General features: G+C 32.9%; 2 protein-coding genes and 1 long non-coding RNA gene across 4 annotated transcripts; all 3 read right to left on the reverse strand.

Annotated features, from left to right (window-relative positions):
• Positions 1 to 506: 506 nt before the first annotated feature.
• LOC142236393 (uncharacterized) lies at positions 507 to 2,631 on the reverse strand. 2 transcript variants are annotated; one of them, XM_075307630.1, is made up of 4 exons: positions 2,308 to 2,631; positions 2,138 to 2,199; positions 1,646 to 2,072; positions 507 to 1,581 (listed from the first exon to the last, which is right to left on the reverse strand). In XM_075307630.1, exon 4 carries the CDS (start codon positions 1,438 to 1,440, stop codon positions 985 to 987), a length of 456 nt encoding a protein of 151 aa, XP_075163745.1. In that variant the 5' UTR covers positions 1,441 to 1,581; positions 1,646 to 2,072; positions 2,138 to 2,199; positions 2,308 to 2,631; the 3' UTR covers positions 507 to 984. The 2 variants fall into 2 exon arrangements, with proteins under 2 accessions (XP_075163745.1, XP_075163746.1); XM_075307631.1 differs by lacking the exons at positions 2,138 to 2,199; positions 2,308 to 2,631 and having other exon boundaries at positions 1,646 to 2,097.
• A 1,958-nt stretch (positions 2,632 to 4,589) lies between these two features.
• On the reverse strand, positions 4,590 to 9,232 carry Cyp40 (Cyclophilin 40). The gene is made up of 5 exons (XM_075306188.1): positions 9,070 to 9,232; positions 8,754 to 8,998; positions 5,571 to 5,762; positions 5,387 to 5,515; positions 4,590 to 5,325 (listed from the first exon to the last, which is right to left on the reverse strand). Exons 1-5 carry the CDS (start codon positions 9,146 to 9,148, stop codon positions 4,828 to 4,830), a joined length of 1,143 nt encoding a protein of 380 aa, XP_075162303.1. The 5' UTR covers positions 9,149 to 9,232; the 3' UTR covers positions 4,590 to 4,827.
• Positions 9,233 to 10,060: 828 nt separating this feature from the next.
• On the reverse strand, positions 10,061 to 10,576 carry LOC142237078 (uncharacterized). The gene is made up of 2 exons (XR_012722325.1): positions 10,339 to 10,576; positions 10,061 to 10,271 (listed from the first exon to the last, which is right to left on the reverse strand). It is a non-coding gene; the product is annotated as an uncharacterized LOC142237078 (long non-coding RNA).
• Between the last annotated feature and the right edge of the window lie 2,864 nt (positions 10,577 to 13,440).

Here is a 13,440-nt window from a genome sequence, read left to right on the forward strand (position 1 = left end):
TTAAGCAAAATTATCTTTGATTTTTGTGAATACTATCCGCTTTCCTAAACAAATCAAAAGTCTTTTTGAAAATATAAGGTAATTAAATTATAACTTTTACAAAATCATTGGGCTAAGAAAAGTGAATTTTACCAAATTTATTGCATGAAAAGTATGGCATCTTCAATTCTGCAGTGTTCTCCCAATAAACACAAACGTTTGAAAAATACTAAAATGCAATAATTTTTCAAACATTTTTTCAAAGGATTAGGGTAATATTCAAGTTGAGAAATTGTTGAGAAAATCGCGTTCTCAACAAAAAACAGACATTACCCTCAACAGTAAAATTCAACACAATAGCAATAATCTCTCAATTGTAATCCTCAAATTGAAATGCATTGCTACTCAATAATTTCTCAAACAGTTTCCAATGTGAGACAAATTAAAAATTAATATTGCTGCGAATATTTTCTAACCACAATTTGCATGAAAGTCAATCCCAGTTCTTACTGAAAGTCAACACTAAATTTCTAGTGATTTTGTACATTTTATTAATTTTTTCGTTAAAAATATAATAATATTAAAAATAACATTAACAATATATAAAAATAATAATATGTTATAATACCAATCAAAACATAATTATCTTATTAAAGGTATTAATAGCTAAAACTATCAATACAACTTTAAATAACTTAAACATTTTTCATGTATAATTTCCCCCATAATGTTGGTGTCACATAACTGTTAATTAATTCATTATTAATTAATATGCTGACAATTTCAAATAATTACTATCGAGGAACTTGATGGCCTGCGTGTTAGAATAGATTCCATCAAGAGGAATTCACAAAATATCAAACTGATGACGGAATGTAAATTGATGTAATGCACATTTTCATCCAGAAGTTCTTGATTTAGGAACTGTTGCACTTTGTTTTGTTGTTGTTGTTGTTGTAACAGTTTATTGTGATCTCATCCATTTCATGTTATACGCTTGGTACATCAGCTTGTTGGCAGATCAAGGAACTCTGCGACTAAGGTGTGGTGTGTCCAGAGTGATCTGGTGGTAAGTCGGGTTGGTTTGGCTGGACAAGAGAAAAGATGACGCGTGTCGTGTGGCCCTTGGTTGCAAACTGGACAAACGTCAGCTACGCTGCTATCAATCACCGATAAGTAGGAATTGAGGCGGCTGCACTTGCCTGATCTTAATTGGGCCAAAACTACCCTAGTCTGCCGTGGGAGGTCTCTTTCCTCCGGTGCTATGGGCGGTGGTCGGACTCCAAGAACAGGATTAACCTTGTAGCTTCTCACCGCTTCAGCTACAGTATCCTCATGAATCCTGTTCAAACCTGCCTGGTACGCTGCTTGATCTAGAGGCTCTCTTTTATAGCGCTGGATCTCGCGCTCTAGATTATGTATATCAACCCTTACGTTCCTGGGTGGTGGTTGTGTATCCATAAGATGGTGGTTTGGATGATTACTTTGTTTTAATTGGTTGCACTTTGCAAGTTTTCTGGAATCTTTTCTTTGTTGTTTCCTTCATCATTTTTTCACCGGTCAACATCTTCCAAGAATATAACATCCAATGATTTTAGTTTTCTGCAAAACAATCGAGTTTTGTGATTTCCATTACGTTTTCATTTCACTTTTTATTTTGACTTACCAATTATAATTACCGTTTTGGATTAATTTCAGTTTTATGTCAATAAAAATAACTGAGCACGTACTTCGTGGCACAAAATGTATTGAAAACCACAAAATTCCTCAAGAACGTTGGTGTCACAAAATTGTTGTAAAACTCATTAAAATTCGGGAAATTAGCAAGGAACTTGATGACTAGAAAGTTAGAATAAATTTCCAGCAATTTCAATTCACAAAATATCAAATTAAACCGATGATGCGATGTAAATTAAACTATATGCGTGATGCGAATTATCACCCAGTAGTTGATATGGAAAAGCATAAATACCAAGTTTAATTCATTGTACTTTGATTTATGGAAACTTTCTCTTTTCGATAAGCCACCATCATTTTTCATTGGTCAACCTCTTAATGTTTCCAAGAATGCAGCATCCAAATATTTTAGTTTTCTGCAATGAGATTTAAATTTAGTGACTTCTCTAAAGTGTTGATTTAATTTTTCATATTGACTTACCAATTATTATAAACTATTTGAAGCAGTTCCAGTTACTTGTCCAACATTTTTTCATCGGTCAGCTTTTTAATGTTTTAAAGAACGTAGAATCCATAATTTTAGTTTTGGGCAAAGAGATATAATTTAGTGTCTTCCTTAAAGTTTCATATCATTTTTTTATTTTCACTTACGTATTATTAGAAACTATTTGGAGTAAATTCAGTTTTTTGTCTAAAATCTTTTTTATTTCTTTCAATTGACCACGAACTTCGTTGCACAAACAAGTATTGAAAACCACATGGTTTTTTTCGTTGCATTTTAGGGTAGTGTTTTGTCAAAGTTTTCTCATATGATCTTCAACCCCTTTTCAAAGATTTCGTCAACATTTTGGCAAATTGGAAGTAATTCGCAAACAATTTGAAGATGTATTGAATATGAGCTGTTTCAAGTCAAGTTGAATTTATGTTGATAATTATAGTTACCCTCAAACTGAAAAGTTGTTGCATTTGAAAAACGCTCATCCTGTGTTTATTGGGCTTGGTGCAAAAATCACTGAGCAAATTAAAAAAAAACTAACGCCGCCAATATCTTTCTGCACATGGAGGCCGCCACGATAGAAAATTTGTTTGCAATATTATTGTAAATACTTAAGCAATAGAAATGAGAAAAACCTTAATAGAATAGTTAATTATGCCCACTATAATTAAATTTCCTTTAATGTATGGATGTTAAAAACTGTTTGACCAAAACCAAAATAAAAACTTCTCCGCCGTCAAAAACAAAAACGAGAACGTCACGGTGATCGTTTGTTCATGAGTACATTGAGGAGGGATAGAAAAAAAAAACAAATCAAAACAAAGGTAGAAATCGCCTTCTTATTTGTTCTTGATAAAATGCTCTTGTCCTTACATTATTCACTGCTAACCGTCAGGCATTTTATGGCTTTGAATTACGCACTTACTTTTAATTTTTTATGTTTATACTGGCAAAATATGTTTTGTTTATAATTTCTGTCTGCAAATAATATGGCTTGCAGAAAAAATCAGCTGTCACATTTTGCGATTAAAAGTCCGAAAAAAGTGTTCACACGTGTCACTCAGAACAACTAACTTTGTGTGTGGTGTGTAGAAAGTGTATAGTGTGGTGCACAATGGGGTGTGACCCAGAACAGGCATGAATATTTTTTGATAAAGTTCCCTTGACTTTATTCATTTTTTGCGTACGTTAGTTAAATACAATTTTTTAGAGGAAAGCAATATGCACAAATAAATCATAAAGACTTACCAAAATTCGTGGGTTCAGAATTACTTAAATTTTACCAAAAATCCACGCATCTTGAACTTCGTGTGGCACTTAAGACATTTTTGCAATTTTTAACTCTAATTTTTTCCTTAAAACTACGAAAATTTCTTCAATAAATGAAACAAAAAATAACAAACAATAAAATTTCTTAAATTTGGTGGCGTGATGTCGGCATTTGAAATACATTTTACTTAAAATTTTATGGAATTAGCCAAAAATTTTCTAAAATTAACCAAAAATCTCTTTCCTCGTTGGTTCACTGTTTTTTGAGTATACCTTGGATCAGTCCCATTTCAACTCATAATAAAATGCGCCAAAATATATAAGTGATTACAAATTAGATGATCTTATGCTTTAACTGCCTGGGGTGAATTAATTTCCTCCTAGGATATGAGTATGTAAATGTAATCCGTAGCGATGCCAATTTACAAATTGTTATTACTTTGTGATTAGAAGTACAGGGTAGTGAGAGTTTTTGCTGGGTAGTATTAGTAAACTCGATGATCTGTTAAAGCACCAATCATATCCGCAATCTTAATTTAGCATAAGAAATATTACAGTACAAATATATGTACACAGAAAAAAATATCACCAAAATATTTCCAATTAAAAAGTTAATTGAAGTTGAATGTTTTTTCAATTAATAAATTAATTGATACAATTAACTTTTTAATCAAATTGGGAAGACTAAGTCAGTTAAAAAAAGTGATGAACATTTCTTAATCCAAATAAAAACTCTAAGCCAATTCAGAAAGTAATTGAAAATAGTTACATTTTTAAATAAAAAATTAATTAGGGTTTGCATTCAAAATCAATTAAATTTTTAATTGAATCAATTAAAAAATTAATTGAAAATTGCTAATGACATCAATTAATATTTTAATCAAGAATTTTTTCTATGCCCAATTAAATCTGTGATTGATACTATCATTTTCGTGATTGAAGACATTTCAATTAAAAAATTAATTGGATCAATTAATTTCGTGATTGAATCAGAATTTGTTTTTTGTGTGTAATTAAAAAGTGACAAATTTACCTCCAAAGTGCCGCAATGGTAACACTGATTTCCACACGAAATTTAAATTATATAGTTTTACTATATTTTGCCCACACTAGTATATGAATAAAATACGAACTTCGAACATATTGTCCCAATCAACAAACACACAACTTAAGATATTTGAGCATTTTTGTATTTAATCAAAAAGAGTTCTTATGAATACGATGACACCAGTAGATATATTTACATGCTAATATTTTTACATGAATAACACTTAAAATGTAATAATATAAACTATGTGATTTCCATAGACCAACAATATACAATTAATTTGAGGTTCAAACTTTATAAATATACTTAGCAACATTTGTATTTCCTGAGTTAATGTAATTCTTGTATATGATGAAAGTTATATAAAAAGCTTCTTAAGATTTGCCATTTGCGTTTTATTATAATTGATTAGTAACTGTTTTGCTCGATTTAATTCACTTAGTATTTGGTTATTATCCGGTATCAAGTCATGAGCCTTTTTTAAGTTAATAATGGCATCTTCATAGTTCTTCAAAGCAATTTGTGATTGTCCTAAACGATAATGGGCCTTGCCACATTTGGGATCTAAACGCAATGCTTCACGACAAGAATAAAGGGCATTTGTATAATTGTTTAGTTTAATTTCTACTGCAGCCATATTAAGATTGTTGAGAACAGAGAAACTATCCAGTTTTTTAAGATCCTCGTCGGAGCATTTGAGATGCTGCAACTCTTGCCATTCATATCGTTTATGCAGCATATTATAATAGCGATTGGCTTTACGATATTTTTGCCTGGCTTTGTAGTATTGCTGTTTGGCAAAGAAATAATTGCCTGCATTTCGTATTTTCGTAAGTATTTCCACTAGTTCGTCGGACTAAAAATTTGACTATGTTTGAAATGTGGACAAAATTGTTAATTGTTCGATCGATAGATACCGTAAATTCTTTAAACTTATCCTCCCAATCTTGGGGGTAGGGGGGTAGACACTCATTCGTTTCATCTTGGTCTTTGATACCCCAATCTTGTCCAGGTTGTATTTCTCCACAATCCACAATAACAATTTCCTAAGTTACATGGGAATAGATTTAATATAGAACTTTTTATTTAGTAAATACTTACAGTTGTTGGGACACCATCATCACTGGTATTTTGGTCCATTTCTCCCATAATACCTAATCCCCTTAAGACTTTGCCCACTACCACATTTTGTCCATTTAGATTATCGCATGCCATAGATGTTATGAAGAATTGTGAACTATTGGTATTCGGTTGTCCGAAATTCGCCATGCTAACGACACCTTCATCCGAATGCTGCATAGTAAGCCAATGGAAAAAGTTAGATCAAGATAAACAACCCAATGATAACGTTATTTATGATGGACGGTGGAATGGATTGAATGAAGACAAAACGATTGCTTAATATCTAGGTAATTATTAAACCTGACAAAAAACTTATTTTCAGCAGAGATGGTCTGTCGGAAACTATGACTTACTTTACTATACGTCAAGAACATCCTAATATGTCAGGGTATAATAACTTTGATCTGCCAAAAAATGTGCCTACCAGAAATATTGTTTATAGACCGCGTAAAATATATACCGATGGACTCAGAATCACCTCCTGAATAGATCTAGCCTTTCGTCTGTCCATGTATTTGTTGTTCGCAGGATTCTGGCCGCAATTATTAAACGATTTTAATGAAATTTGGTACATGGCGTGTTTTTAGAACAAGGACGAAAGCTATTGAATTTGGAAAAAACCATATTAGATATAGCCGCATTTTCCTAAATTTGGCCTTAAACTCCTTATTTATTGATTGATCTTACTCAAAGTTGTTTCACTCTAATATTCTATAGTACTAACCTTATGTGCAAAAAATAATGAAAATCGGTTTAGATTTAAATATAGCTCCCATATACACACAAAAAAATTTCACGAAAATTTTTCCAATTAAAATTTTAATTGAGTTTTAAAAAATATTCAATTAAAAATTTAATTGATTCAACAAATTTTTTAATTGAAACAAAAATCAATCACAAAAATAATAGTATCAATTAATTTTTTAATTGGATCAATTAACTTTTTAATTGACTTTCAATTAATTTTTTAATTGATACTATCATTTCTGTGATTGAAGACATTTCAATTAAAAATTAATTGGACCAACTAATTTCGTGATTGAATCAGAAAATTTTTTTTTGTGTGTTTGTATATGTATCGCCCGATTTTCCAAAATTTGGTCATAATACCCTTATTTATTAACCGAACCAATTCAAATTTAGCACAAAGTAACCTTCTGTAATATCAACCAAACCTGCAAAATATAATTCAAATCGCTTCAGGTGTAGATATAATTCCCATGTGGCGCCCAATTTTCAAAAATAGCCCTTAATAGCCATATTTTTTCCATAGTGCCCTCATTTATTAAACGATCTTACTCAAATTTAGCACAAGATAACCTTCTGTGGCATCAACCAAACCAGGAAAATATCATCTGAATCGGTTCGGATTTAGATATAGCTCCCATATTTATACATCGTCCGATTTTCACAAATTTGGCCATAATACTCCTATTTATTAACCAATGTTACTCAAATATCAAATTTTGAAGTATTAGCCGATCGTAGTTAGACTACAACGTAGCTCTTAAATAAATAATTTCCCCATGTTTCACAAATTTGGATTTATTACCCACACTAATTGAGCGATTTCCTCTTTTTTAATAATGGACTCAATATTAGTGGCATGCTAACTCTGTAGATGCACAATCAACTATAGCTTCTAATATCAAACATTTCTGTTCAGATTGTTATAAAACTCCCCCTTAATATTGTTAAATATTGAAATGTGGTTTATCTCCCAAACCTATACCCCACAAACAATGTTTTCTAATTCAGTAGGGGTGGTTTAGGGTATGATATAGTCGGTCCCGCCCGACTTTCTACTTTACTTACTTGTTTTTGTATTACATCCAACTGAGAATCGAAGCTTTATATATCGAAAAGATAATTAAGATCAAATAACAAAATCGGGTAATAGATTTATATCAGGCCAAAATTCAAGTGGATCTGAAGAAATTTTCTTTTCCAAGAGGCTGCGGAAGTCAAATGTGGAGAACGGTTTATATGTGGGCCATACCTGAAATGGTCCTATATGGCCTATTGGCAATACCATCCGATTATTTTAAACAGACAGCTTGTTCGCAATTTCAAAATTTCACTACGACCAATAACATACAGTGTGACTGATATGCAATGCAACAAGGTAAATCAATTTGCTTTTTTCTATTTGAATTTATTGTTCAAAGAAATATAAACAAATTGTACACACCCAAAGGTCCCAGGGCAAAAGTCAAACAGATTGAGAGCGGTCATTGTTCTGTAGAAATCAAGCGATGATTCTCCTTTTTAAGCCATGGTTGACGCGAGCTAAGTGCAATGGTTCTGTGTCCTATTAGAATGTGTATGGTATATGGCCGAAATGTTGGTCGGTCCAGGACTTCAATACTTTTTAGGGCATTCTGCCCATGATATACGGTAATTATTTTGACAGCATGGTAGATTAATACGAGTTGGGAGCGGTCATCACCCGTTATGGCGACCTACACCATTACAATCGGCGGCGCTTGAGTTTTGGCTGCCAATCGAAGGTGTACATTTTCAGCTGACCTCTTCGGTAAGTAAACCCTATCATTTTGTTTGTCCCCTACTCAATTTGGGATGACTGCTCATCACAGAAAACCAAATTCGTTTACTGACCACTTTCGTGCAAGCAAAGCTACTCCGTTGCTTTTTGCAGTCGAACTTTTTGGTGGGGTCGTTGAGCTCTTGCTCTCTTAATGTTTTCGAACAAGTTTCAGATGTTCTATTTCAGATTTATGTTATATGAGGGGTTTTCCTATGCTAACACTCATCAAAAATTTGGTTGAAAAATTTTAGAGCATTAATTTCAAACAATTTCGCTACAATCTAAATTGAAGAAATTTCCACATTACATCAATTTCCAAATCGCACCAATGTTCAACTACTTTCACACTTGTTAGCAGACTTGCTGCTATAGAAAAATACTGTCACACCGAAAAAAAAACTGTTAAAATAACAATAATTGGTCCTTCGAATCATAGCAGCAGACTTTTCCTACTATTAGCAGACATTTTTCTATAGGTGCACCTTCTGGAGTTCCATTTAGCAGGAAATGATCGTTTATCGAATTTGGATAGCTACAACTATCTAGCAAAGTAACCACGAAATTATCGATATCCTGAGATGAGTATGAATTAACGAAAAATTTCGTCAACTTACCTCTAGTGTGAAATTTTCATCCTCGAATACAGGACCATATATACTTTCACCACCAGTACCATCATTATTAACTACATCACCACTCTGCGCCACATAAACTCTGGTGATTTTATGAAAATGTATGCCCTTGTAATGTAATGGCTTACCTAATTTTCCAATACCCTTTTCACCCGTACAAAGAGCGCGAAAATTTTCAGCCGTTTTCGGTACCACATCTTTGCGGAGTTCTATAATCATACGTCCAGCTAATTAGGGATTAAGAAAATGCAAAACACTTAGCACACTGGAATACGTCCGGCAAACCACAAAACATTACCAAATTCATTATCTATGCTAATATCTAAGAAAACAATTGGATTAGTTGAATTGTGTGGAAATAGAAGAGGCCTATTCATGTTTCCATACAAAATTTTGAACAACTGTTGAATTGAAAGAGCAAAACAACCGACGAGGAGTAGACAATAAAATGCCGAATATTGTTTTTAGCACAAACAACAACAGTTGAGATAGTAGCGTTGCCACATTAAATTTATTGCAAAAACAGCTGTGCTCTAGCATGGTATAATAACACTGAAGAAGAATGATTTATTAATGAGGTCGTGGCAATGGAGCAGCGCATATAGTTTTGTAGTCGTGAAATTAAGAACATTCAAATTTATTTTTAAAAATTGTAATCGTTTTCTGGGCTTTTATACTCTGCACGACTGTGCACATGTTTGTAACATCCAGAAACAGACGAGTCGATTTATTGATGTGTATTTCGCTGTCTGTCCGCTTGTTTTAATACGATCGGCAATGAACATAAACACGTGTTTTGGGTCATAATAGATCCCAGTTGATTGATTCAGATGTAGATATAGCTTTCTTATATATCTTTCAACCGATATGCACTAATACGGCCCTGCCCTGCCAGCATTTCAATGTTCCATTTCATCCTCATCGCTACCACAGACTCGTAAGTGACACTGCAACAATCGCCAACTGTGATAGTATTTTGCCATCACTATTCGCCATTTTATATTTTGTGAAACATCAAGCGCAACTGGCTTATTACCCTGGCAACATTTTTTGAATTTGGGGGCGCTTCTGAGAATCCCCACTACGTCGAAAACAATCATATACGACATCAAAAACTCGTCGGAAAAGCGCCGTCACTATTGAGAAGTTGTACCACGCCAAGTTACTACGAAAAAGTTTCTCATCAGTGCAATTATTAGGTGCCTATTTAGATCAATTTCGAAGGACGCCAATAAGAACCCTTGCAAACTATCAGAAAAAGTGCATTTTAAGATAATTGTAGAAGAATCATTGTGGTCAAGTAAAACACGATTGTGTAGATGTTTATTGATTTGATTAAACATTTATAATTTCTTATAAATATAACATTTTTCGGTTTATCTCATCACATTTAACATAATTTTTTGCATTAATAAAACAATGATGTTGAGTTTTAAGTAGCAAGTTACATATTGCAGCGTCTATCAGCCAGTTTGTTTATTTTCGATGGAGACAGCGTGCCTGGAAAAATATTTGATAAACGATCACTTTATTCTATTTGGAAAGTCGAAAATTGTTCACCATATACCTTTCACAATTTTAAGCGTAATATCTATGTTTTCAGAACTTTATTTTCGTTTTTATTTAAATAAAATATAACAAGCTGGTTGCGCTTGGCATTTCACAAAAAATAAAATGGCTCTTCTAACAGTAGTGATGGCAACATACTTTCATGTACATTTTGTACTTTTTGATATGCTTCCCCCATCACAGTTCGCGATGGTTGTGGTGACATTTACGAGTCTGTGGTAGCGATGAGGATGAAATGGAACTTTGAAATGCTGGCAGGGTATAATTTATTTCAATGAAAACGAAAATAAAGTGCTGAAAACATAGTTATTACGCTCAAAATTGTGAAAAGTAAATTGGTGAACAATTTTTGACTTTCCAAATGGAATAAAGTGATAGTTTTTCAAATATTTTTCCAGACACGCTACCTCCATTGGAAATAAAAGTACTGGCTTATATACGCTACAACATTTAACTTACAACTTGTAACTCAACATCAATCTCTTATTAATGTGTGTCATAAAAATGTGTTAAATGTGATGTGATAGTCGTATAAATGTTATATTTATGAGAATTTATAAATGTTTCATAAAATTAATAAACATCTAAAAAATCGTGTTTTACTTGACCACAATGATTCTTTTACAACTATCTTAAAATGCACTTTGTCTGATTGTTTGAAGGGGCTCTTATTGGCGTCCTTCTAAATGTATCCAGAAGGGCTCCTAATAATTGCACTCATGCGATACTTTTTTGTAGTAATTGGCGTGGTACAACTTCTCAATAGTGACGGCGCTTTTCCGAGGAGTTTTGGATATCGTATACGACTGTTTTCGACGAAGTGGGGATTCTCAGAAGCGCCCTCAAATTCAAAAAATGTTGGCAGGGTGAAGACCAACAGTTCACCTTGATTTGATTCGATCAAATCCACGTCTCAGTGGTAGAGAACTTGGTCGTTAAGTTCACGAGATATCGCGAGAACGTATACAACACATATTGACAAATGAGTTTGGCCTAAAGCTATTGAAGTCTCAAAAAGTGAAGTTCCAAAAAACCCACCGATGCACAAAAAAGTAGATTTGAAAGACACAAGGATTTGCTTCCTTGTACTAAAGAGGCAAGTTACGGAATTTAGTTTTCTCCGATTACATTTCAAATTGAGGAGTTTATGAACAAAACAAGTATATACGGCCGTAAGCCCGGCCAGGCCGAATCTTAAATACCCACCACCATGAATCAAATATTAGGGTTTCCTTTGAAATTTCAGGGGGGTTTGAGGACAAATCAAGCAGAGCAGTTCAACCAATACACTTCCCCGAGATACATTTAAAGATTTTACCTACACGGATGAAAAAGACTGTTTTTCATATGTTTGGCTATAAACATTATATGTTTGGAACACAAAATTTTAAACACAATATTTTTGAGTGCAAGCATATAATGTTCATAAACTAGCATAACATGTTTGGGACATATATGTTAATATGTTAGAACATATTATGTTTGGGACATAAAATGTTTGTAAATATAATATGCTTGGATGCAAACATATATTAATTTAGAAATAGCCTATAAACATATATGTGTTTAGTAGCTTGGAGCGCTATTTAACAGGGAGCGATATTGAATTAAGTTGGTGGTTGTTGCTTGTTATTACAAAATTAACTTTTATTTTTCGTTGGGCAATTGATCAGCTACTTCTTTGATCTTTACAAACTGTTTGGTCCGCTGTTCGAATCCCCGTCCGGCAAAAGGTAAAATTAAATTAAAAACCAGTAAGGAAAGTCTAAAGTCGGGCGGGGCCGACTATATTATACCCTGCACCACTTTGTAGATCTAAATTTTCGATACCATATCACATCCGTCAAATGTGTTGGGGGCTATATATAAAGGTTTGTCCCAAATACATACATTTAAATATCACTCGATCTGGAAGAATTTGATAGACTTCTACAAAATCTATAGACTCAAAATTTAAGTCGGCTAATGCACTAGGGTGGAACACAATGTTAGTAAAAAACAAACTTATTATACCATGTACCACAGTAGTGGTGAAGGGTATAAATATATGGGAAACGTTTAAATCTGAAGCAATTTTAAAGAAACTTCGAAAAAGTTTATTTATGATTTATCGCTCGATATATATGTATTAGAAGTTTAGGAAAATTAGAGTCATTTTTACAACTTTTCGACTAAAGGCCGGTACTCTGTTTGTTGGTGCGAAAAAAGTTCCACTCAATCATTGTTTCGCGTTGAAAAATGATAGTGTTGACAATATATTTTGAGGGGGAAAACAGCCATTTTGGGACTTTTTTGCGTTTATTTCGTCGAAATGTATTGACAACATCGTAGACTGTCACGAAATGATTACATATACATACACAACTAGTGGCTCGATTTACACACACACGCATACAAAATAAATAATTTGAAAAAGAAGAAGCAGGCGAAGTTATTTTACAAATATCTTTGGAATTAAAAAACTAATTTTACAGTGCTGCATTTTATTTTTTGGAACATAGCAATTAATTCTTGTGATTCCATTCATTGCTACCTCGGTACTATACATGTTGGTTGAAGTGCTAATGCTTGTTTTGGAACATCAATTGCTGTGCCTCCTTTTGTTGAAATTATGTTTTGTGTTTATTGTCCCGATGCCCAGTACAAATGAAACAATTGTAAAATATAATTCACAAAATAGAGCTTTTATTTTGTTAACATTTGTCTTTAAATTTCATGTTATATATGTACATTATTTATATTCTACCATATAGTAGAAGGAGCGGCTAGATATTGTTGGTAGTTTATTATGGAAATACAGCTCCATGTTATACTTTGTTTTATCAATCATCAGATTACATTTTTAAATAATAATCAGACCCACTTTTGTGTTATAAATGCACAAAAATCAGTTTAATAAATAAATTATTTCTTAATTCACATTGCAAATGGCGCCATTTTATGAAAATACTGACTACGCGAGTTACGTCAGTTTTTCAACTCGAAAAAAACAAAGTACCACAAATGGAAAAAATTTCGCTAGTTTTTCGCATGTTTTGGTTTTGTATGGAGTTTCAATGCGAAAACCGAACAGAGTACCGGCCTTAAGCAGTGACGATTT

The sequence above is a fragment of the Haematobia irritans genome, chromosome 4 (assembly GCF_050003625.1).
Source record: "Haematobia irritans isolate KBUSLIRL chromosome 4, ASM5000362v1, whole genome shotgun sequence".
In the NCBI taxonomy this organism is placed as follows: Eukaryota; Metazoa; Arthropoda; class Insecta; order Diptera; family Muscidae; genus Haematobia; species Haematobia irritans.

Coding starts and splice junctions, on each gene's coding strand:
- LOC142236393 (XM_075307630.1), bottom strand. CDS start 1,440: ATGGATACACAACCACCACCCAGGAACGTAAGGGTTGATATACATAAT.
- Cyp40 (XM_075306188.1), bottom strand. CDS start 9,148: ATGAATAGGCCTCTTCTATTTCCACACAATTCAACTAATCCAATTGTT. Junction 5,763..8,753: donor ATGAAAATTTCACACTAGAG/GTAAGTTGACGA, acceptor CTTACTATGCAG/CATTCGGATGAAGGTGTCGT. Junction 5,326..5,386: donor ATAAGTTTAAAGAATTTACG/GTATCTATCGAT, acceptor TCAAATTTTTAG/TCCGACGAACTAGTGGAAAT.